This window comes from Thermobia domestica, chromosome 16, assembly GCF_964235325.1.
Source record: "Thermobia domestica chromosome 16, izTheDome1.hap1.1, whole genome shotgun sequence".
NCBI classification, from domain to species: Eukaryota; Metazoa; Arthropoda; class Insecta; order Zygentoma; family Lepismatidae; genus Thermobia; species Thermobia domestica.
The window spans coordinates 47,500,816-47,527,856 of NC_137469.1; the positions used below are offsets into that span (position 1 = coordinate 47,500,816).

Here is a 27,041-nt window from a genome sequence, read left to right on the forward strand (position 1 = left end):
TAACTATATCTCACTTCAACGAATTTCTATTTCTATATATTATTTCCAGATGTTCTCTAAATCTACTCTTATATCAAACATTACGGCAACATCACAATTGGTCTGACAAAAACACATTGGGCCTTATGCAGAGTCGTTCAGTCGCGTGATTAGTGCAATACTAAAGAGTTCGACTAACATATGTTTGCATCAGTAGTCATGCCTTTAGTATGATGCTAATCATACGTCAAAACGACTCTGCATAAGCCGGATTGACTTTAACTAACAGCGACCAGTCCTATTTAATGAAGCACTTTCCGCCCACCATAATTTAAACGAGAACAGTATTGCTCTTCCAAATCTCAAAAGTACAGTTGTGTAGGTAATATAACGGCACGGTAAAATACCAATATGAACGACACGGAAACCCTGTAAGAATTTTTCAACTATAAAGTTAGTTCTGTAATGATAATAAATGAAATATTTGCTTATACATACAATACATACATATATACAAAGAGTAATTCATAAGTACCTCTTTAGATGTAATTCTGGTACATTTTTTGTATTATAAATGAAACAAGTAAGTTTTCATAGCATAGTCGTGATTTAAAGAGTATGCATGTGTACAAACGTACAGGAAAATGGTAAATATGCATCTTGCACTTTGTCCTTTAGAGAGCTACATTTAATTTTATAATTATAAGTTCCTGTAATCTTATGTCAACGAAGCCTAATATGTAAGCTTCTTTTCCTTAAGTTGAAGTTTTGATTAAGGAGAGTTTCATAAAGATTTTAATGACATACACTTGTTTCTTATCCCTATGAACTCGCAACTTCACACAGTTTAGTAACTTCTCATATTTTAAGTAAACTAAACCATTCTCACAGAAGCAAAAGAACCGACTTTTTTTTCTTTTTTTTGTAACTCCTGGTAGGAACACAAACTAAACTAATATTTAAACAACCTATGACGCTGTAAAGAAACCATAATTAGTTAGTTTCTGTATCGCCGTTTCCTTCTCCTCTACATTTTTTAGTGGAAATCAGTGATGCCAACTCGTGGGAAAAAATCCTATTTTATGGGATTTTCACACGAGTTTTTCCAAAAGGGATAACGGAAATTTTCGCAGAAATTGGCAACATATATGATGGATTTTTCATTCATTTACTTCATCGACGCCAATAAACTTCTCTATGGGCTGGAAGTAAATTAATGAATCTTCAGTAAACGTGAAATCAGTGCTAATTGTCAAAATTTGTTACTGTAAAATGCATTCTAGTATGGAAAAAATTCATACAATGACTTGAGAATCTAAAAACTTATTAAAAACTCTGGCATTTAAAAAAAAACAATAACAAACTTAAAACAAACATCTTCCAAAATGTTCCACACAAAATTACTAGGGAATGAAACTTGTCGTATGTAGTTGGAAAAGGTACTTGCTTTTGTCAACATTTTCAATTCCCTCTCTCTTAGTTAATTATTTACAAACTGTTTGATTAAGATAAAATATCTGAATTCAGTCATATATTATAGAAAGCGAGTGTGTTTTCCTGTTACTTCTTTATAAATGCTAATGACAGGTAGGCGTGGACATGAGACGCTTGTTTAGGCCGTTCTTTTCTCGAAAGTGTTGTGAACCACAAGCGATACCTGGACATGTTGCAGAACTGGTTTGTTCCTCTCTTGGAGGAGCACGGAATCAAAGAACACATGTTGGTTTCAGCACGATGGGAACACCTGTCCATTATGCCCTTGCCATATGCAAATATCTTACGGATGTCTTTCCTGGGTGTTGGAGTGGTCATGGTAGTCCGGATCTGCCCGCACCACTTGCCTGGCCACCACGAAGCCCAGACCTGTGATACTACGCTATTGGGGTTCATAAAGGGCATCGTTGCACAACAGAATTACGATACCGCTGCCAAACTGGCAGACGCTGTAAAACGTGCTTTCATTTAAGTTACGCCTACAGAACGTGGCGGGAGAATGACGGTCTACGGTCTTATCCTTCGGATACTTAATGTTTCCTGTCTCAATAAAACTTCTCAAAAACATTGTTGTTCATGTCATTCAGTTGTTTCCATGTAGTTATTTACGTAAGTTTGGTGATTTATGCTACTTATATTCAGGGTTAAGGGGACTTTGTGGCTACCCTGTACGATATCTTCACTTTTCATATTTCATATGTAAATTTTGAAAATTTTGTTCGGGAATTCAAGAGCAATATGGTAATGTCTACCTCTCGAGATGAGATTTTATAACATTTCAGTTTGGCATCATTGCACAGTAGGCCAGATGCAGAATCTGACTGGAAAAAATTAGTATTCCACCTATACGTGCAATATATGATCACTATACCAGTAAAATTATTTCTTGGTGCCATAAGTGACCTAATATATTCAAAACAACTGAGAAACGATGCGTAACAGAGAAATAATGAGCAAACAGTTAAAGGATAAGTAAACGACAAAAATGAATTAGCCAAATAGAACCATAATGCACTTTACCTGCAACGATTGAAGAGAGAAAGCATCTAATCTTCTTTCCTAGAACTGGAACCTAGAACTTATCACTGTAGTCTTCGTTGTCGCCGTCTGCATTGTTTTATGACCATCTCATCACCATCGAAGTCATCGTCACCATCATCATAGTTATCACTATAGCGATCTTGTCCATGTCTTACTTCACGTTCCTGAGATGCTACACATTTAATAACAGGTTCTGTAAATAACTTCCTGACATCAGGGGGGAAATGAGTTTTTGTTTTTGTTTCGGAAATGAAATTGACTTGAAATGATAGGATCGGACTTGAAGAGGAACATGTGCAATACATCGCGATTTTTCTCTTTTTCGAGAAGTTTTTCTTGCATGAGCTACCCTATCTGCTCTAATGTATTTGTGTTACTTCTTGAGTTTCCTCGGAGAACATTCCGATAGGCAAGATGGCTGCCTCAATAATTCTTCCTTCATGAATTAGAATTTTATGAACAGAAATCGGCATAAAGAACCATGGATATATACTAAGATACAGTTTGGTAGTTTCTAATATGAATTCATCAAATCTTTCTACATTAATTTGAAAACCACATGATATAGTTTGTAATATAAAACCAAATCGCCGGATCAGTTCTTCATTAATTCCTCTAATCTCAGCGGATTGCGATGGATCTTGGAAGAAACGCCGCTCTGTGTTTCTATCATTAGAATTTCCTAATCCTCCAGGTTTATGCTGATCTACAATTAATCCCATTTTTGTTCGGAACTCTTGAATAATTTGTTTCTTCCGTGCAGAGAATTTGACTTTGTCTTCGGAATCCCTAACCTGCCATTTGTGACTGTCTAACCGATAAGCTATGTGAATTACGCATTCGAAAAATCGGATCCAAGCATGTAAGAGGGAAATTCCAAATCCATATCTGCTACTATCTATTTTGTTCGTAATTCAATATTGTTCATATTCTTAGGGGTAGATCTACATATATATAGCACGTTTGAGAGGAAGTTTCTGTAACAGAGTTGCACATCTTCCCATCCAACATTGTGAACACAAGTTCAGGGATAACATTTACTTCTTCTCCTGAACCAGTACATTAGTAGGCTTTAAATTACGTATTTGCGTTTCCATTAAACGTACATCCTTTCTCGACAATTCAGTTCTCTTTTTTTAGTACAACAATTTAATTGGTCGAAAAAAATCTAGGCGATGATGGTCTGGGATTCTGCCACAAAATTGCTTTTTCAACCTCCCCATCCGATGCTGAATACAGCTGTAAGGGAGCGAAGGAAATAACAAAAGTATTTAAGTCACTACTTACATTGTTCGATTCATCTTCTGAACTTTCTGCTTATATACACTCTATGATAACTGTTTCCATCGCAACCCTATTTACACACTAATTGGATTATGTCTGCACCTCTGATACACAGTTTAACAACATCTTCCTGTAAAGTCACGATGCGCTCAATTGTCTGATCTATTATTGCTTGTAAATGAATTTCGGCTGACATGTCAGTTACTAAATATACTCTTCTTTGGGATAGCACTTTAATTTTGCTTCCCGTACCACATTATACAAGAGAAGGATATATGTTACAATGTTTTGCCTTTGCGCCTAGTCTCAAATTGGTATACTGTCTTTTAGATAAATTGTTATCTACAATAAGTGCCAATGCTTCATGTAGAGATTAAGTGTTTGGATAAAGTTTTGACGAATAGTAAGCCTTCTTGTATTTCGTTGCTCTCTTAGGTGTCGTTTGAGTGTTTTCTCCTAATATAACTGCGGCGTCTTTTTTTACAGCAGCTTTCAATGACCTTTGGGTAGCTAACACCACCTTTAACTCAGAATGTTTTGTAACGAGTGGCTTTCAAGGGTTTTCTTCGACTTCATTTCCGAATCTTTGAAGGGTTTGCTAGGTCTGCCTAATTTGATTGTCGTAGGCCTATGCTCTTGACTTCGAGAGATCGTTTTGAAAGCAGTAACCACTTTATCAGAGAACTTAATATGTCCTTCCAACCAATCATTATATTTGGATGAAAATCTATCAGTCATTATATTACACAGCTTCGAAAGCTTCTCGAAATCCCCATTGAAGGCACTTAAAGTCACTTTCACACTGCGAAGAACTTCCGCAGACAGGCTTTCCATTCCGTATTTGTTCGTAACATAATTATAAAATGTTTCGTTTGATGGTTTGCTGTCCTTGCGCGTCAGGACGAGCATGTCCGGCTCTCTACACTTATCTTTGAAAATAAGAAAATATAAAAATTGGGCAAGAATGGGCAGTAGACCACAACTGTATTTCAAAATACATATATCAAACTACACCATGACGAAAAATCTAGCTACAGACATGGACGTACATTTTTAAATGTCAATTTGAATTTCCAATAGCAGTTCTTTACTACGTAATTACTTGCACTCTCTAGAGATACTTCTACAGAAGAGCAAAATAAACCAATCAAACAAAACTTAAGTCAAACATTAAGTACATATACATACCTTTATTCATAGTTTCTTTGGCGAGCTTCCTTGCCTTTTCACATGTATAACTAAACTAGAAACTTTATGTTCATACTACCCCAATTCAGCACGCTACAAAGCAGATAATGAACTATCAAATTTGACGTGCTGCGACCACCACTACAGGCCGTTATCTGTGTTAATTGATATGCAGCAAGAAACTTTGGTTATCACGTAACACAACTGTGCTGTTCGAATGCAGATTAGACATAGTTGCCAAAACTATTTTTTTCCAGTCAGATTCTGCTTCTGGCCCACAGTGCATTGATTGGAAACGATTCTTCGAAAGGAACATGCAGACAAGTTAAGACTTGTTAGTGCAAGGCTTCCAAGAGTTGACTACAACTGTATAAATACATAACATGCCAGTTTATGTGCACTGATTTAATTGATTCACTATTAATTTTTAACAATTCAAGGTTATGTTAATTTTAATCTCTCACTGCATAGATCTTTGTTTAACATCTGGATTATTTATAAGTTTACAAATGTACTTCATCCGAAGTCAGACATATTCGAAATATATGTTGATTGTCAGTTATGTTATTACGTTAATTACACATTCACCATGTACCACATAATTATCTATCTGTAATGAACATGCTCCAATAAACATGAAACCTCAAGTGTACTACACAAACTAGTTTAAATGATTTTTTTTTTTTTTTTTGTAAAGCTCTCCGAGTAAAAATCAATACATAATTCGAACACACAACCGAACGTTAAACAAACTAATCTCCAAGATTGAGTATTCATTCTTAATATTTAGAATAATTGCCGTTATTTGACATAAATTATTCGTATACCCCTTTACTAACCATGACACTACAGAAGAAAAAAAAATGTTTAAATATACAGCTAACTAAACTTTAGTTTCCAAGACGCAAAGTGGTCAATTACATTTAGAATCATGTTTTTCCTAAATAAATTTTGTATTATTTGCACGAAGATAAGAAATGTAAATATATTAAACTGGAACAAATGTATTTATTTGGACTAAGGCAGAAAATCAACTATGATGTGATGACCCTAACATTTGATATAAAATAGGAGATAACTACATTGAAGTAATATAGTATATATAATATATATAACAACTAATAGAAGCCAGTACTTATGATGTCACATGCGTGAATGTTATCTAGCTTGGGAAATGAAACAGTTTTGTTTTGATTATTTGCTATTATTACTAAAATATACAAAGAATGAAAATTTTAATTTATTGCAACCAATTATGAAAATTCAATTTAACACATGGGAAAGTATATTAATACTAGAGAAATATAAATTTATTTTACTGGTAGTGTTTACGTGCTTGCGTATTCAGAAAGCTAGAACTGCAAATTTTTTGCATCTCTTATGGTGGATCGCTAGGTGTTCCCAGTGCTATGCTAAACGCTGCTTGAATAGTGTGGCGTTGCCAGATAATTTCGAGTGTTTACTGATGTCAAATAATAAAGGGAGGAACCATCGAATTCTGCTTGGATACTTAGTAGAGAAAATAGTTTTTGCCCTTAACGCAATACCGCCTCTCGAACTGCAACGCTAGAATTCAGGAATTTTCTTATTGCGACTACTACAGTAAACGTACAAATTTGGCAACAACGCATTATGGCGTTCTGAACAAGTTTCGTCTCAAAATCTATTTTCTTAAATGTAAATTAATACTTAAATAAAATATGAAACATAACATGAAAAACGGTCGCACAATATATCTATTTCGTTATAAGATCGTTACTTTAAAATACTTTACAAATACAAATAAACATTTCATAAAACGGAGCATTTCTAGCAAGATCTAACAGGAAGTGCCATCTTGTGTGCTCATTGCAAAACAAATCAAATATTTTCTTTTATTTGCTACATTTTTCGATATCAGGAGACACAACCAAATGAATCAGTGTCTTGTGTTGTAGGTGAAACATTACTCTATCTTATAGTACAACATTTATAATATGTAACGTTTCATTTCGCAGTAGTTAAGACAATGAGCTAAAATATGTACTGACTTCCGGGTGGTGATCCACCTTATGGTAAAACATTTTGGCACATGGAAAATAGGATACACAAAAATAATGTCCATGTGTTTAGGTTTATACGTACGTGTTGACCTATAGATAACATGTATTTTGAAACATGTATAAAACAGGAAATGGAATTTCTAGTTTCACGTGGCCGAGATATGTTAATAGATGATTGTGGAGGAATTGGTGAAATGAAAATTCTGAATATTCACGTTATTCACCATAAGCTCATATGGTTTAGGAACGTTCTAACTATGAGTACTTATATTACGGACACCACAGCCAACGTACCTCCTACTCGTAATATATAATTGACAAATGACGACATATAGCAATATAATCCTATTCATTATGTCGTCCACGATACTATATATGCAGTGATGCTACTGTTTACCTCATGCAGAAAATAGATAGCAAGGATTTGTACACCCACACGTACTCTAACCTGCATGTTTTTTTTTTTTTTTTTTTTTTTTTTTTTTACTATAAATATGATTTTCACAGTTTGTAAATAAATAATGGTAGACGACACAACTACAATTTCAGCAAGAGACAAAGAGGACATGAATCACGAAGAAATCCGACAACTCCTCCACAAGTTCTCCCTCCAAAGAACGCCTATAATAGACGACGTTGAAACCAAGAAATCGTCCCAAAATAGATAGATGATCTCTTGGGTTCAACCTTCTTTTACATAGGTTTTTTCCACCCCTTCTACAGCGATGCATTCCTATTATAATTAATCTGTACCCATTTTACCAACACTGATCAGAGGCGCAATAATTAAGCATATAGCTTAGATGTAATTAAAAGAAAGAACGCTGTTATTGACAGGACATGTTGTCATGGGAAAAGACTATGACAAAAACTATCAGTTTGTTATTGACAAGATTATTAGTTGTTATGGGAAAGATCATTACTGAGTTATACACACGAAATTGGAAGATATGTACAAAAGCTATGGTTGCTGTTGATATTTCATGTACGTATAAAACAGAAGAATAAATCGACGATATCTGGACACAGTTCATGTTTATGGTTAGTAATTAGTAGTTGATATATTTATTATAATAACGTAGTGATTTAAAGGTACATAAACGAATCAGGGCTAAAGCGAAGTGTTTTTATAATATATTTCGTTTTATCTGGTGCCGAAGACACGGGACTATACTATACTATTTAGTTCCGAAGAATAGTAAGAACTGAGTTTATGTGTATACGTATTTTATGAGTTTCACTACTTTGAGAAGTGGGAAGAGAATCCAAAGAATTAGCAATATGCAGGATTCCGAGATTGAAGAAGTACCCAGTATTTCAAATGAAACCATATCTGGAAATGCCGTAACTGTGTCTGAACATTCCTATTCTAATCTTATTGATATGTTTAGTCAACTACTAGATGAAAAGCTAGAACAGAAATTTGATCAACAACAAAAATTGTACGATGAAAAGCTAGATGAAAAGCTAGATAAAAAGCTAGAACAGAAATTTGATCAACAACAAAAATTGTACGATGAAAAGCTAGATGAAAAGCTAGATGAAAAGTTAGAACAGAAATTTGATCAACAACAAAAACTGAACGATGAAAAGCTAGAACAGATACTAGTGCAGCATAAATCTCTTGCAGATAAAGTACAAGGTGTGCAAGAGAATTTTGACCGCTTGCAACACAATTTGAAAGAAAATTTGCAAGTATTAGCTGATGAAGTTACCATCAAAATTACAAATGATATGACACGAGAAGTTGATACCAGGTTTCAACAATTTAGTAACAAATGGCAAGATAGACAGGATCAACTAACTCTAGAAACCGAGTCGATAAAGAAAGTCGTTGAAACCATGGAATCGACGACAGCCCAACAAAAAAGTCAGATAGCGAATATTACTGCCCAGGTCAATTCACATAGCATACTGATATCCAACATACAAGAGGAAATCAGATCGTTACAAGAGAGGGAATGTGACTACAATAATCCTATGTATAAGGAGGCTTTAGGTACTCCCAATCAACAGGAAACATTGCATCATCAACAGGAAACATTGCATCTTCAACAGGAAGCATTGCATCACTGCCCGAGAACTCCATTAATAGAAACTGACGGGATATCTTCTTCTAAGAGTTCTACTGATGATGGTTTAGTTGTGGAAAACCAAAGAAGGCGATTCCAAAGTCCAGATCGCAAAAGGAGAAAGGAGATAAATAAGTGCGAAAGGGTTCCAGACCATTATCAACGCCAACAAAAACATAACTATAGCAAAATAAATGTTAAGGTCAGTGAAATTAAGGCCATGACTAAATTCAGCGGTAAGTGTGACGAAACCGCAAGCTCGTTTTTAGAAAAATTTGAAGCAGAGTGTGAAATTATGGGTGTAGATCAATCTAAATTTATGAAGTTGGTACCACATCTGTTACTTCCTCCTTGTTCCTTGTGGTTTAAGGCTATTCGCGACCATATAAAATCCTACGAAGAATTTAAACGGGCCTTGTTGGCTAATTACGAAAATGATTTCTTGTTAGCTAACCGTGATGCGATGGTGCGAACTCGACACTATTCACCTCGGGTCGATAAATCTCTTACGGATTTTACAATCAATGCATATAATGAACTTAAACTCGTCAATCCGTTTCAGCCCGAATCCAGAATAATCGCTTCCGTACGCATTTTATTGCCGTATAAATTACAACAAATTCTGTTGTCAGCTCAATGCGTAAACTTCAATCATCTCATAATTTTAGTTCAAAACTTTGAGAATCAATTCCCGAATCCTAATGGGAGTAATCGTAATCCATCGAATCCGATTGCCGTCAGAAACTTGAATATAACTAATGAAAATACCGAAAATCTTCGCAGCGATGAGAGATCACGTGACAATACTGGCATTGGAGTTAGTGAGAGATCTGTTATACGTACTGGAACTGGAGCCAATGGAAGATTCAATTCTAGCGGTAGAAATGGAACGAATTATAATAATCCGAGGAACAGTTGGACGAACGGGAGAAACTTTCGTGGAAGACGCAATTACAGTAACAATGTCATGCATACCGGTGTAACTCAAAACAGATGCAATTGGAGATCTCGAGATGGCAGGAACTGTCGGAATAGGACCGAAGTAATAAATGAAACAGGAAATGGATCAAGAGAAAATAACCAAGATTGTGGTGTTCAATGTACTTTAATTGACTCGTTTATTAATCATAATTTAAACTAAAACCCGCTGTTAACTAAATTAAACTTGGATAACAATTCTTAATTTATTCTCTCAGATGTTATGAGTTGTGTTATGAATACTTCATTTGGACTTTATATTTGAGCAACATGTTATGATGTGATTAATTTATCTTATCTTTGTATTAACTTTGAATGTTATGTTTACCTTTATTTTACTTTACATGTTCAAAAGAGATTTGATTGTATTAACTTGAAATCCATGACAGTGAACTTAAATTGAAGCTTTTAAATGTAATTATTACCTTCTGATCTTGTTGTTGACGTGTGATATGATGGCAATCTTAATTGTAAATAATGTTGTTTGTATATGAATGTTATCGCTCGATGTAAAAGAGGAACAATTAACTAGTAACTCTGTGTAAGTCATCAGTTACTTATAATTTTGAATAGACCCACAAATAATATTTTTTAATGAATCGACGCTTTATGATATGTGATTAGTAATAAAAGAAAAATGTTGTTATAAATGAATTGATATATATATGGAGAAAGAAGAGAAGAGAAAACTACTTATATTGATGTAATAATAATAATTAATAGGAGAGTTGATTTAGTAATAATTAGTACGAGGGCTATTCAAAAAGTGAATGTTTTGAAAATATCCAGGGTTCTTTCCTTCACTGAAATACTGTTACGGAATTCCCGTTCTGGGCGACATTCATACAGCGATGCATTCCTATTATAATTAATCTGTACCCATTTTACCAACACTGATCAGAGGCGCAATAATTAAGCATATAGCTTAGATGTAATTAAAAGAAAGAACGCTGTTATTGACAGGACATGTTGTCATGGGAAAAGACTATGACAAAAACTATCAGTTTGTTATTGACAAGATTATTAGTTGTTATGGGAAAGATCATTACTGAGTTATACACACGAAATTGGAAGATATGTACAAAAGCTATGGTTGCTGTTGATATTTCATGTACGTATAAAACAGAAGAATAAATCGACGATATCTGGACACAGTTCATGTTTATGGTTAGTAATTAGTAGTTGATATATTTATTATAATAACGTAGTGATTTAAAGGTACATAAACGAATCAGGGCTAAAGCGAAGTGTTTTTATAATATATTTCGTTTTACTTCTTAGTGTGCTTTACCATGTAAATAACTTGAGCATGTGCATGACCGATAAAGGGGTTTTTCCTGGATTCCGTGTGTTTCGCAGGATTTTCCCTCCTGCTACCCAAGCCAATGGTGAGGTCAAAAATCATCACGCGCTTTCCTATCTTCTATTTTACTCTTCTTTCTTTCTCTAACACACACTGCCCGGTAAATGTCTCAGGATAAAAACCGCGGCGCGACACAACATTCGACGTGCTGCTTTAGATCTCTAACTGCATGTAGGAGGTGCACGTAGATATAGGTTGGTGCATCACTCAAGAGGACGAGCTTTCTTGTTAAGGGACCCTCTTTATTTCTAATTTATTTCCGTATTTCCGTAAGAAATCATCAGTGTTTTGTACTGATCATTAACCTACAATGCCTTCTTCCGAGTCTCCCATAGGCTATGGAGATTTAACCTACAACACCTACTCTCGAAGCTGCCATGAGCTACAGACAGGGACGGACTGGGATGAAAATTTCACTGTGAAACAATTCCACCAACCAGCCCCTTTCCAAAAAAAGTAGCCCTTATTTTTTGTTATCCAATAATATCTTTTTTAACTTTCTATTTTTAAATTAGTCCTTTATATATTAAGGAATATACGTTCTTGTAGACGAAACTATATTCAATTCCAGATAGGTCTACATTGTGCTTAGTATTCTTAATGTTCCTTTAGCACACAAACGTCACAATGGTATAGGTATTTTACTGTTGTAAGAGAAATATTTTTTTGTGCATTTAGCTTTTATTTTCAACTTCATAGAAAACAAAATTTTGGAAGTTGACTGGTTGTTATATATTTTAAATATGCAACTGCTAGCTACTAACCTATATAGGTATGTGTTCTAGAACCTTCCTACAGTATGAAGATATGGCATAAAAACTACATTGCATAAAACTCAAACCAACTTGTGCTAGGCGGCCACTAAAAAGCACGAATGCTGTCTAACCGAATCAGAACAGGAGCGCAGCAGATGCTCCGAGTGAAAGCGAGGCATTGCGTCCGTTGGAACCAGGCGCCTCAGCAACGGGGGGGGGGGGGGGAAGGTATACGCATAAACGAGGAATGTGGAAGGAACGCACTTATACATACAATACTTTCACTGCCACTCTAAATTCATTTCAGTATGCTATGCATGCACTGACAATAATTACTTATATTCACACTCTCCTTCCTTCACAAAAATGTTTCACATCATATTATACCTGTAAATTTTCTATTTCGTAGAACCGTCTGCTCGAGTGACTTGAGTAGGGTAGGGTAGGATAGAGCAAGATAGGCATAAGTAGAGTAGGAACGGGTTAGCTTAAGGTTAGGGGAGTTTTGACCAATTTTCATAGAATTAATAGAGTGTAATTTCTCGTTTCTGAGTACACCACCCAGAGTGGGCATTGTAAAGTTAAACCAAGGCCTTTATATACAGATGAAGGGGTTAAGTTCCATTCAATACGCTAGGGCAGAGCGCAAAATTGTAGGGGTAGGGGTTCGGGAAATTTCTATCCCCCACTAGAAACTTCCGGAAAGGGGTAAATAAAGTGACACTAACGTGAGAAGTTTCCAAAAAAAAAAAATTGTGCGTTTATAATTGTTTACAGATTCACAAAATCTAAAATTTACAATTAAGAATTGTTTAGTTTTTCCCCCAGATTACTTGGTATTGACTCTGGTTACCATCTTAATGGTTAAAATCGATATTTCTAACTGTGATGTAGTCACGAGTATAAATGTAGTGTAAATCTGTAGCATAAAAACTACGCATAAAACACGTCCCAATTTGTGCTCGTGGCCACTAAAAACCACGAATGCTATCTAACCGTGTCAGTCACGGGCGCACCAGGAGGGCCCGAGCGTTAGAAATGGTGTGCGTCCGTAGGGAGCAAACGCGTCAGCGATTGTGTGTATTCGCATAAACCAGATAGTTAACAACGGCTTAATCTAAGACCCAGTATACTACTTGCTCCGGAGCCGTCAATTGATTTGAGGATGTCATCCGAAGTATGGAGTATAATTTTGAAAGAACAATTCATATGGAATTCAAATTTGGGAATCCTTACTTGTGAGATTGATACTTCTCGAGAAATACGTTAATAAAAGCGTAAACATTTATTTTCAGCACACCATTCGAAACACGTAATTGTTAAAAAAATATAATTTTCAGTAATTTACTTCTTACTTCATGAAAATATCTCGCTCGGTATAGATAAAATTTAAGGGGACCGCCAGAAAAAAATGCTGAAAAATCACATTTTTTTACGATTTGCGTATAAATACAACTTTCTGATTATAGGATAAATGTACATTGCAACAAAACTAACCTGTGCTGGTGGCCACTGAAAAGCACGAATGCAATGTAATCGAGTCAGGGAGGGCAAAACTGGTCAGCCCACGCGGCAGCGCGTTGGTCGTCCAAATAGAACAGGGGCAACAGTGATGATGGGCATACGCATAACGTAGGGTAGTGAAAAGAAGTGGGTTTGTGTAATGATACGAATTTCAAAATCCTTGTCATGGTTTAATACTAGTAACACTCCAGTTGTAAACTTAAAAGTAACCTTCTGTACACTGTGTCATATTTCTTCTGTAAATTTTACAAAATTGTGGTTACGTAAATGGAACCAGTACCAAAAAAAAAATATTCGAGTATTTTAACTTCTATTAGGTATTCTGAAAATATTTTATTCTACAAAATATTCGTGTTATTTTCAGTTCAGTACCTATACTAACAGTATTTGGTAATTGCTAAATAAATACTGCTTTGACATGCTTTTGGTCAAATTCACTAAATGCAGATTCAGTATTTACAACCAAATCATTTACTTCCAAGAACCAAACCAAGGTCATTTTAACCAAATATTTTAGTATTTCCAACCAAATCCTACTTATTTGCTCATTATTTGGTTTAAATTACCAGATGTACATTTGCTGCTGTTAACTAAATATTAGGTACTTGCAACCAAACAAATCGTAACCATTTGATTTCGTGCTGGTGACCAAACGTTTGGTAGGCGCTATATTGATCAAACGATTTGGTCCCAGTACCTATTTTTTGGTCAATCTAACGAAACCTTTTTTCAGTGTCTGAGGCTGCTTTGGGCTAAGACAACATCCTGTCTATTCAAAGGGGGCTATTCCTATGCTGCACTGAAAACATTTATTTAGAGTATTTATAGATTTAGAGAAACTATGTAACATACTAATATAATAAAAAGTAAAAGGATAAAAATCCAGTTACATTATTGACTCTGCACCTACAGCATATTACATTATTTAGCTAGGTTGTCTCTGTGTAAAAGTCATTTAGAGCAGATATGAAAATTTGTGTTCCCTTACTAAAAGCAGGGAATTCGTGTTACTATTCAGTTCAAAATCTCTTGTCCGAATTCTGTCGAGAAATTTGAAGCATAAAATATATAAAACGATAATCATGTCTGTTGATCTGTATGGTTGCGAAACATGGTCGCTTACTCTAAGGGAAGAACATAAACTGAAAGTATTTGAGAACAAGATTCTGAGACGAATATTCGGACTCCGGAGGAACGAGAATGGAGAAAACTTCATAACTGGAAACTATATAATTTATACCGTTTACCAAATATAGTTAGGGTCTTCAAATCGAGGAGGCTCATGTGGGCAGATCATGTAGCTAGGGTGGAAGAAAGTAGAAACGCTTTCAAAGTCTTAATTGGAAAATCAACCGGAAAGTGACCATTAGGAATACCTAGGCACAGATGGGAGGACAATATTAAAATGGATATCGCAGAAATAGGAATACAAAATAGAAACTGGATCCAGTTGGCTATGAATACAAGTCAGTGGAGAGCATTTGTGAACGCGGCATTGAACTTCTAGGTTCCATAGGCCATACAATTAGTTAGTTAGTTATTTCTACAAATTGAGTAAATTCGCCTTCTCTGATTGCAGGAAAAATGCTATGTAATTACATCTGGTTCCCCGAAAGGAATATTTGATATTTGAGATATTATGCACAATCCAACACCAAACAGTGATTTCGTACTGAATATGATTCTAAAACACTGTAGAAAGAAATTGACTTGAACTATTTTCATGTTGTCTATAGCACATATCCTGCAGTTCGGTTTTTTGTTCTTTATAGATGATAAACAACTGCGTAGATTTTTTGCTTTTATGTTATGCATAGACTACCATGGTTAGAGCTTGAAGCAATTTTCAAAAACTTGCATTAAATTAACTTTGTGACATATCCTAAACTAAACTGAGTATCTAAAAAGCACGGACATGATACCAAGATAAATAGTACATATGTTTGTTTATAAATGCAATATGTTTGTTTATAATTGCAACCATGTATTTATTTTATTAAAATAACCTGAAGAGATACTCTCTCGTTGACATCAGAAATTAAGATAAATTAAGCAAACAAAATGGTAATTTGAAAACTAATTGTAGAATTAGTTAGCAAAATTCAACTGTAAAGCTGTGAAGTTTAAATAAAGTAACTCTAAAATAATGTAACTCCCTCTTGTATCTCTAATTGGTTCAATAACTCATTGGTGAATTAGCCGATATAAATGCAGTTCAAAGTACATTAAAATATGATTATTCCAAATCAAATCATTAATGGGGGAATTACATTTACATATTAAACTATAAATGTTTGTGGCCAAGAAAAGTTATATGTCTCGTGTTTGTCTCAAACCATTACAACCATGAGATCTCGAACATCGCAGTTGCTAGAAACGTGCCATTTTCTCTTTTTTGATTCCAAAATTTGTATAGATTGTCCAGTTCTAATTGAATATTTAAAAAAAAAACATGGCAGTTATTTCTTTACTACATTTTTTAGGGATACACTAGAAGTGTTGAAATTTAAAAGAAAGTATCATATCCTGCGAAATATAATTCCAACACCACATACTTGTATACAGGGGTTATATATCTCTAAGGCGTTTGTTTCATAGCTAAATGATAATGAAAAACGAAGGATAACCATTTCTCCAGTCTAAGATGAATCTTTATTGTTTGGAGTGTTTTGCCCAATGAATACTTGCTCTTGCAAACGGCGCGAAATATTGAAAAAAATAATAAAAAATCTGCCCTTTATGGTACCCCTTGCCGATTTTCATCAAGACATCTTTCACTTGTGTCTGTAAAGGGACATGTACAGATGTTATGAGGAATGATAAGGAGAATCATGCTCATATATGAATGATGCGCTGTGTTGAAAGCGAAGATTCAGATAGTATTACTAATATTTTTTTCTGATATCCTTAAGCATTTTATTTTGAGGTAGTTCCGAAACTTACTGAATACTCCGTGTATGTGTTGAAATGTTGCTAACAACTTATTATAATAAAGTACTATTATGCTCTTACTATATTTATGTGTTTATAATGGCAATTATTTCTTATATACAAACAAAAATAGTGCAGCATTCAATAAAAGTCATTCGTACTCTGATTCTGTTGCTGCACTTTCTTTGATTCTGAATGCATGAATACGCTGGAAAACACAGTTGCGAACGACTCGAATTTTGCTCTAACGCTTATTTTATTGTTACAAAGATAGTATATTTATGATTTTGCAAAGGGTTTGTAATTCAAATTATGAAAAATAACCAAATATACACACTCTAGTAGATAGTATAAAGGATCATGCGCTACAAGTTTTAATTTCGTCCGGTAGATGTCAACCGGTGAAGGACGTCCCCTGCTATCTACCGGAAAGATAAGTCACTTGTACTACCTTTGCAAGAAAAAAAATGCTTTCGTTCAAGAGATGTCGTCTGAAATAACGACACACGTAAGTCGCAGTTACCAGTTCAAAATGTTAATTGATTTAGTCCGTTAACGAACATGAGCGAGAAGTATTAAAGAAGGCACTTTCGTTCAAGTGTAACTGTATTAACAGATCAACGTAAGTTACCGTTACCCGTTACGAAATTAACAGATAGACTCCTATAACGTATTCGGCCGAGATAATTATTCTAGCTATGTATTGCCGAAAAAGAATTTAAAAAGTAACTTCCATTCAAGAGTTATCCCAAGAAGTAAAGGAAGAACTAACATTTAAATGTGGAAAGTTCATTTCCATTCAAGAATTATTCTAAGGAGTAACGGAAGAACAAACATTAAAATATGGAAAGTTCACTTGCATTCAAGAGTTATTCCGAAGAGTAACAGAAGAATTAATATTAAAATATGGAAAGTTCACTTCCATTCAAGAGTTATCCCGAGGAGTAACGGAAGAACTAACATTAAAATATGGAAAGTTCACTTCCATTCAAGAGTTATCCCGAGGAGTAACGGAAAAAAGTAATATTAAAATATGGAAAGTTCACTTGCATTCAAGAGTTATTCCGAAGAGTAACGGAAGAATTAATATTAAAATATGGAAAGTTCACTTCCATTCAAGAGTTTTTCCAAGGAGTAACGGAAGAACAAACATTAAAATATGGAAAGTTCACTTCCATTCAAGAGTTATTCCGGAGAGTAACGGAAGAATTAATATTAAAATATGGAAAGTTCACTTCCATTCAAGTGTTATCCCGAGGAGTAACGGAAGAACTAACATTAAAATATGGAAAGCTCACTTGCATTCAAGAGTTATTCCGAAGAGTAACGGAAGAATTAATATTAAAATATGGAAAGTTCACTTCCATTCAAGAGTTATCCCGAGGAGTAACGGAAGAACTAACATTAAAATATGGAAAGTTCACTTGCATTCAAGAGTTATTCCGAAGAGTAACGGAAGAATTAATATTAAAATATGGAAAGTTCACTTCCATTCAAGAGTTTTTCCAATGAGTAACGGAAGAACTAACATTAAAATATGGAAAGTTCACTTCCATTCAAGAGTTATCGCGAGGAGTAACGGAAAAACTAATATTAAAATATGGAAAGTTCATTTCCATTCAAGAGTTATCTTGAAAAGTAACGGACAAGGTAACATTAAAATATTTAGATCCTAAGAGCAGCAGTAAACAACACATTGTATAGGTCAAAGTCGGATTGAGGTGTTAGCTTGATAAGTACTACTTGTGTTGGTCCTACAAAGCAGTAAAAAACACTGTACATGCTTTACCTATGTTTTTGTTTCGAGAGTACAGTTTTCTTTGCGACAATGAGTGCCGTGTATGATATTGTAAGCGTTGAAAGAAGAAATTGTGTCTGTTAGTATTTTCTTATTTCCCTTCAAAATAGTGTGTTTTCTTGACCCAAAGATGGCATTGGAATGCATTTTTTTGTAACAGTCCCTGTTTCCAACTTTCACCCCAAAGACAACCGTTAAGGAAGGGAGAAGGGGGAAGAAGAAGTGTCCTCGCCAAGCGAAGAGGGTTCGTCGCGAGGAACAGAAGTGAGCATGATGGACAATGTGAGTGCGCGAGTGGTTTGTGTGAGTGAAATTAGCATTTTAACATAGACAAACAATCAAAGTTCTCATAAAACATCTTGCAATACAAAATTGTGTATCAAGAGCAATCAGCGTATATGCTTATTCAGCCATCAAGGGCAATAGTACAAGACAATGATATTTTAACACGTCAATTTCGTGTTTCAATTATAAACAATCTATCAAGTGAAGCAATAGATGCAATTATATATTGGTTTAACTTTATTAATTATTAATCTACAATCATATATTTCTTTAATTAACCTATATCTGTTATTCCACTTACTATATATATGTGATAAATTAAATTGCTAACCAGCGAATGCGATCTTTATTCAATTCGCGTATCCGTGGATGAACCTCCTATGGAAATACAGTTCTGTTATAATTTAACAGTGGTCCTCCAACTATTGCTAATCAACCAGACATACCAAACACATAACAAACATTGGTCCTACCAGGGCCGGATACGCGAGTGGAGCTAGAACTAGTTAGTGTGTTGACAGTTTAGTGGACAAATAAATTCAGTGCATTAGAAACAACAATATGGCGGCGTACGTGAACGTCGGGTAGAGCATTTCCCGCGCGTCAGTGTCAGTGCAGTGGTGCCACATCACACCCAGATCGGAGAGAAGAGGTCCAGGATTGCAGCAGCAGAGCAGCATCCAGGCAGCAGCTTTACAACCAAAGGTCAGTAAGTATTTATCTGACTCGTCCTGTATTTTCCTTGCTTGTTTAAACCAAATTTAGAAATGAGTGAGACACAACGCCTGTTACGCCAACGCGCTGCGTACAAAGGGAAAATTTCGCGCATACAGACATTTATAAACGAATTTGACGAAGCCCAACAAAATGTAGAAGACATTAAAGCACGGGTGGAGCATCTGGACAGAGTGTGGTTAAAACTCCAAGAAATACAAGATGCCATTGAAATCGAGCAAGAGGATGACACAGACAACACAGGGGTAGAAATCGAAAACTTGTATTTCGGTGTAAAGGCACGATTACAAACGCTTCTGTCGAAACAGGAACACAAAAATCAGTCTTCAGATCATGACGCATCAAGAGCTAATACACACACACAAATAAAGTTGCCCGCGATTGAGATTCCTCACTTTGACGGGGATTACAAACAGTGGCTTCCCTATGAAGACACATTCAGATCACTTATACACAATAATAAAGACATTGCCGCTATTCAAAAACTGCAGTATTTGAGATCATCTTTGAAAGGGGAAGCGCTAAAATTGGTACAAAATCTGCCCATCACAGAAGCAAATTACACTGTAGCATGGAAATTACTGTCAGACAGGTACTCAAATAAACCGCTAATAGCTGCATCGTACATTCAAGAGATTCTTAACATTCGTCAGGTGCAAAAAGAAAACGCAGCAGAACTCAGGGAATTTGTAAACACCGCGGCAAGCAACATGAACGCATTACAAGCGCTCAAAACAGATGGTCAGCTATTAGACATCATTCTTATCCAACATTTTGTGTCACGATTAGACAATTGTAGTAGAAAGGCATGGGAACTACGCAAAATTGAAACACCATTCCCCACGCTTGACGAATTCCTGTCATTTTTGGAGAAAAGATGCCAAGGGTTGGAAACAATGAATGCGAACACAAGTGAAGTAAAGGGGGCAAGAATACATCAGTCGCAAACAAAGGGTGTTAAGGGCAATCATACGAAGGCGTATGTGTCCACAGTTTCTTGTGCATGCCAGTTTTGCAAGGAAGCTCATCCTATATTTGCATGCCAATCATTTATTAAAGCGAGTGACAAACAAAAGAATGAGTGCGTTCGCAAGAATAATCTCTGTATTAACTGTCTGCGGGAAAATCATCGAGCAAGCGAATGCAAATCGAGTTCGTGTAAAAAATGCGGCAAAAAGCATAATACATTGTTGCATTATAATAAACAATCAAGCGCGTCATCGTCTTCAGAGGGAAGAAAGACAGAAAATAACAGAAGCAGCAACACGCCCAATGGATCCCAAGAGGAGCAAGATAGTGTTCAGGGTTCATATTGCACACTAAAAGGGTTGCATACGTCACAGGTGTTACTCTCCACGGCCATGGTGAAGGTTAAGGACAGCAATGGACAGTGGATTACATGTCGGGGCCTCCTGGACAGCGCATCCCAGAGCCACTTCATTTCGGAGACATTGGTCCAGCGCCTGCGTCTCAAGAAGCATAGAAGACACATGCCCATCCAAGGCATAAACGATGCTGCGTCAGAAGCACGGTTTTGTGTTGACATCGCACTACAGTCAATGGTGACGTCATATCAGGCAAACATCAGTTGTTCAGTGTTGCCACGCATCACTGGAAATTTACCGGCGGAAAGAGTGGACTGCAAAAATTGGAAAATCCCGAAGAATATAGCGCTTGCGGATCCCACTTTCAACGTTCCAGGGAAGATCGACTTGTTGTTGGGTGCGGAAGTATTCTTCAGGATACTCAAAGCGGAACGGAAGTTGCTGGGAGAAGAGCTTCCGGTGCTACAAGACACACAGCTGGGTTGGGTCATCGCAGGAAGCATCCCATCAGAATGCCACAGAAACAGTCCAGTGACGTCATTCTTCACCAGAACCGAAGACAATCTTCACGATCAACTACGTCGTTTTTGGGAGCTGGAAGAAGTGTTCACCAACCCTCGGACCGCCGAAGAGTCAGCATGTGAAACGCATTTCCAGAAAAATTTTGTGCGAGACGAGACAGGCAAATTTGTGGTTCGTTTGCCACTGCGTGAAGACAGATCTGTACTTGGTGACTCATTGCAACAAGCAACAATTAGACTACAGCAACTGGAGCGGAAACTCAAGCGTCAACCCGAGCTACAAACGGCATATGAAAATTTTCTTGAGGAATACGAACAACTGGGACACATGAAAGAAATTCAAGAATCGCAGTTAAGAGCAGAAAACAAAAGAGCAGCCTTTTACCTACCGCATCACGCCGTGTTCAAACCCAGCAGTACCACAACGAAGGTTCGTGTAGTGTTCGATGCATCAGCTAAATCTACAAGTGGCAAGTCACTAAATGACATTCTCATGGTGGGGCCTACGTTGCGGCAAGATCTGTTCTCCATTGTATTGCGATTTCGTGCCCATCCTATAGTGTTTACGGCTGACGTAGAGAAAATGTATCGCGCCATTAGAGTACATCCCGATGACACATCATTGCAACGTATTCTATGGAGAAGATCACCTGAAGAACCAATTCGAACATTCGAGCTTCAGACCGTAACCTATGGCATGGCTTCGTCTTCATTCTTAGCCACAAAATGCTTGCAACAGCTGGCGGAAGAGAAATCACATCTGTTCCCTCAGGCATCGAAAATATTAAAAGAAGATTTTTTCATGGACGATCTCGCAAGCGGCGCGAGCAGCACAGAGAAGGCCTTAAGGTTACAAGCAGAACTCATTTCTTTGCTTCAAGGGGGAGGATTCAACTTACGAAAATGGTGTTCAAATAGTGCAGCTTTGTTGGAAGCCATTCCGCCAGAAAATCGAGAAATTGAATTTCCCGTCCAGTTTCAAGATGTGGAGGGCGTCAACACATTAGGTCTATCCTGGCATCCAGGCAAGGACAAATTTTTCATCAAACATCGGCCATCAGACATCATTGAAAATTCAAGTAGCATTACCAAGCGACAGGTGGCGTCTGTGGTGGCGACTATCTTTGATCCACTAGGTTTGATAAGCCCAGTAGTAATCACATACAAGTGTTTTCTGCAAAAATTGTGGTTAGAACCAATCACATGGGATGATGAACTACCGCCGGAACTTCACGCAAGATGGCAACACTTACAGCAGCAATTAGCCGTACATATTATCTAGCTACGTAAACTTCTAGCAGTACATATTATCAAACATACAATAAACAATATAAGAATAGGTTTCGTGTTTCCCAGTTATCACTGAAATTCACTCTACTCCACACATGATTGGTGTTTGGTGAATCAAGGAACGTAAACGTACACACGATCACCTTTAGAAAACATCTGGTCATTATTGAATCATACCAACATGATTCTTTTTCGTGCTATAACTAGAGTAAATGCTCTTTCCACCAGCAGAACTTTGTGTCCTGCTACACGTATGCAAAGTACTCTAATTTATAGATAAATATGGTAGGACTTTTAGGACGGTACGTCCTACCGGAAGGACGTTGTATGTTCTGAGGTTAATTTAGCCCAGGTCGTGTATTGTATGGAAACGCTGAAATTAGATTGGAATGTTACCTGGTAAGTCTACTTACAAACCTCGATAAAACAATGATTCGCCAGACCCAACTCAAGAACAAATTTTGGGGGGCGCTGTGACTCAGTGGTAGAGCGTTCAATCTCCGGTGCTTGGGGTCCCTGGTTCAATCCCAGCTCGTACTGTGTGGACTTTGTGGTGCACAAACACCGTACTCGTGAGTTTTCTCGGTGTTCTCCCGTTTCCTCCTACTTTCTTCATTCCACCATTTCATTCATTTCTCATAATGACCGTCTCTTTTAGACTAACGGGCATAACCGTGGGATGTAAAACTGAAAGATTTCATTTCATTTTTTTCAAGAGCAAATTTGAGAAAGAGAGAGAGAAGGCTAAGGAAAAGTCAAAATATCACCTGCTTCTCGAAACTTCTTTCATCTGAGCCACTTTTACACATTAGCAGTACGCAAAAATTTAAACACTCTTATTCTATGTAGAACTCCCTCTTGGCTAAGCGGTTATCGTACTTCTCCTTTGCGTTGAAGACTTGGGTTCGATTCCTGCATGTGACCCGGATTCCACATTAAGCTGTAGGCCGATGTCTCATATAGCCTCGCTGCTGAGAGGGATGCTAAACTAAAAATTAAATCAATTATTTTTCTGTGTAAAGCAAATTATGAATGTACGTTACGGCAAACTCCTTAGATTGCCGTCTTGACAGCTGCTAACAAGATAGCGCAAAAAGAAAGTTATTATGCGCGTAAACTCACGGTAATAATTGGCTGCCTTTAGTGTGATCGACGTTAAACAAGCCAGTCACTTACCGCTGACAGGTCTCGCCAAAAAAATAACTGAAAAGAAAAAGAGACAGACTAACTCGCTGACGTCAAGCTGACTGACGCTAGACGTCGCTCAAGTTTTACTGATTAAAACGGAACGCCTATCTTTACTAGGGTCACTAATGGAATTTAAATCCTCCATTCCAAATGTTCCGTTTTCATTTTTCATACCTGTCAACATATGCATTAAGTTATAAACTGTTTCCTCTGCCTTTAATTTCCCAACATGATCTAATACTGAATTCAATACAAAATGATGATGTTATTTAAATCCTTCTGCTAGTCCCATTTTGGTAGCTTTACGTTTTTTTTTTTCTTTTACTTTCCATTGGTTTTCTTTCATTTCCAGATAAATCTAAAGGAATAATATGTAAATACTGTAGGTGTTTATATTGCAAGAAATTAATAATTAATATGAAAGCAAATATGCCAGATTGAATCAATCAAATCTGTGAGTTTATTAAGGTAAACAAAGGCCATATATATGTAATTGTTTAATTGATTTCTCTTAATGGACCAGAAAGCCATAAATGTTTAATTACACAAAGAAACGAGACAGCAAAAACTAATTAGTTTTCATATATTACTAATGCATAATTATTTTATTTGTACTCTGATTAGCTTGTTATTTTTGTACATTTGCTATTTGTTTTACAATATTAGCTAGAGCTGACTAGTAAAGGTAACTCTCCTTTTTTCTTTTCTTTTTCTTTTCTTTTATTTTTTTCATTTTTTTTCTTTTTTTTAGGAAATTTACTATGAGGATTGTCTGGATTTAACAAATACAGGTGATATTACTGGGTTTCTTTAATAATACAGGGTGTTGTAGTGAGTTGTGATAGATTTTGATACCTCACTGTGTGAACATCAATATAATAAGTAAGGAATCTATGCGACTTACGGATTTAAAGTTCCTTGAAGTTTTAGTAACCATGAGTTCGTGATAAAAGGAATAATCCTGCACTCGATTTTTTTTTTTTTTTTTTGCAGATGACCGTAGAGTTACTGTAACTTCTAGGCAATCTTTCAGAATTTTTTACCAGCTAAACTGCGACCACTGGTAATATAAAACAACGATATATGGTTCGAACATAACTTAAAGGCCAAGATCACTCAATAAATCATAGCAGCAATAAAGTAGGACACCCTACGTACACAGTGTTGCCAATTTCAGTTACGAGACCCTAAATGTAGTCTTGGAGACACATCGATATATATATATATATATATATATATATATCACAAAATTGCAGTAGTGGATCTAGCTTGGGGTCGAGGAGGCCTAGGCCCCCAAAGCTTTTTGAGTGACAAAAATAATTTAAGCACCTATTTGTATAATTTTGAAAGTTTAGAGTAAGCTCATGTTACACCTATTATAGTCTGTGTTCTGGCTGCCTCCTTTATTAGTTTATGCCTTCTAGAGCCGCCACTGCAAAAAAAGACTAATAGCTTTTCTTTTAGCGACTTTTGAAGTGTCTTGAGGACAAAAATGGCGAATTATTTTAGTTTTTTTTTTTTAAGACATTCAGGTGTTACTTACTGAGCGGTTGACAAAAGATTGGTGAATAAAATGAACGCGAATAATTATGTAAGACAGCACTGGACATAATTCAGGAATAGATCTAACCTGTGTAGTTCGTTATGTCGTTACTGGAATACGCTATGTATGGCAAATTTAGGAATTTCTGGTTGTTCGTTCTAAACTGACAACACAACCATTTGGCAACATTTTTTGTTGCTTATTTATTTGTTTACGTTTATAAGGTATCATGTCAATTGACACTTGAAGATTTTGGGATAGCGCGAGAAGAAAATTGTTTGAGGGTGATTACTGCATTTTCGTTTTCCAAATAGAAGAAGACACTAGGACAGTGAAAGTGAAACTTTGTTTTAGAAGAGGGCAAAAGAAAAAAAAATCGGCAGGCCAATATAACATATTGGAATAACAGTAGGATATTTGATAACATTCTTGTAATACTAATAAATTCTATTAATTTATTGAAATTTCTCAAAATATTGCTTGCACTTTGTTGCACTGACTCTTAGAAATGAAATTAAGTGCTGAACTTTCAATATGTTTCTAATACAACTTTTTCAAAGAAACCTCTCTTCTTTTCACTCGTCAGATTAGGTATTATGTCGTGGGCCGGATAGAACCTTTCAAGAGCCACATCTAGTCAGTGTGCTCTAGTTTGCGTATCACTGAACTGAGACATTTCAAATGAATTTTTAACTGTATCTAGTTGCAGTATCAGTGTTGCCACAGTCTTAGCTCTTCAGTGGGCTGAAAAGCAGTACCAGATTGAAACAAAAAGGACTGAATTCATTATTTTATACCAATGTAATACATGGTTTTATAACACGAAACTAAAAAAGGTTAAGTTCTAGAACACTCCCCCCTCCAAGAGTCAAAATCAAGAAAGTTCTCTTTTCAAAAATTATTTTTTTAGAAACATCCAAATAAGAGGACTCCGAACAGCCGTGGAAGTAGATGAAACTTTTCTCGCATGTAGGGAGTATAACAGAGGCCGCAAATTAAAATTGTAAACAGTTACCATCTTCGGTATGTATTGTAAGGAAACCAAACGCGCCTCTATTTCAAAGTGACCGATAAACCAAAATGGTATTATGGTCACATATGAAATATATATATATATATCTATATCTATATATATATATATATATATATATATATATATATATATATATATATATATATATATATATATACATAGATAGATAGATAGATAGATAGATATATATAGATATAGATATATATATATATATAACGAGGAACAAGTCAATCATCTGTAATTTCGTGTGTTAAAATATACATTATTGCACCTTATTCTTGCTTATTTCACGACCGAAGGAGGATAATAGTACTGACACTTTTGAAAATGTGAAAAGTATTTCATAAATAGTGCTGAATTGGGTAAAATTGTACCAACTTTTTCACAAAAGGAGCTGAAAATGTTACCAACGGGGAGATGAATGACAAAAAAGGCGGAATTTGGTACACAACACTGTGCAGTATGTACTGTGTAGTGCATAGAGTTGTGTAATCGGTAAATTGAAATTACTAAAGTGTGCGACTTGTGTGTTTTCGATTTCTACTTAAAAGCGCAATATTTTCCTTTTTTAATTAAACATGGGTAAATTGTAAAAAGTATGGAAGAGACTGTTATTGTGTGTAAAGAGGTAAGTAACTTTACGTATTTTCTGTTCTTCCTGTTTGTTTACGT

General features: G+C 35.9%; 2 protein-coding genes across 4 annotated transcripts in view; both read left to right on the plus strand.

The window, feature by feature from the left end:
* Positions 1-27,041, plus strand: part of LOC145673054 (muscle M-line assembly protein unc-89-like) — a 670,772-nt gene that overhangs the window by 94,111 nt on the left and 549,620 nt on the right. Inside the window, exon 1 of one of the 3 annotated variants that reach the window (XM_081742395.1) lies at positions 18,653-19,439. The exons of the other annotated variants lie outside the window; for them this stretch is intronic. The gene's annotated coding sequence lies outside the window, so the exon portion shown is untranslated. Of the gene's footprint in view, positions 1-18,652; positions 19,440-27,041 lie in introns of those variants that run through there. 3 annotated transcript variants of the gene reach the window in all.
* On the plus strand, positions 19,502-22,597 carry LOC145672468 (uncharacterized). The gene has a single exon (XM_081741626.1). It carries the CDS (start codon positions 19,502-19,504, stop codon positions 22,595-22,597), a length of 3,096 nt encoding a protein of 1,031 aa, XP_081597752.1.

Bases quoted from the DNA above. Each gene is read 5' to 3' on its own strand.
- LOC145672468 (XM_081741626.1), top strand. From the start codon at position 19,502: ATGAGTGAGACACAACGCCTGTTACGCCAACGCGCTGCGTACAAAGGG.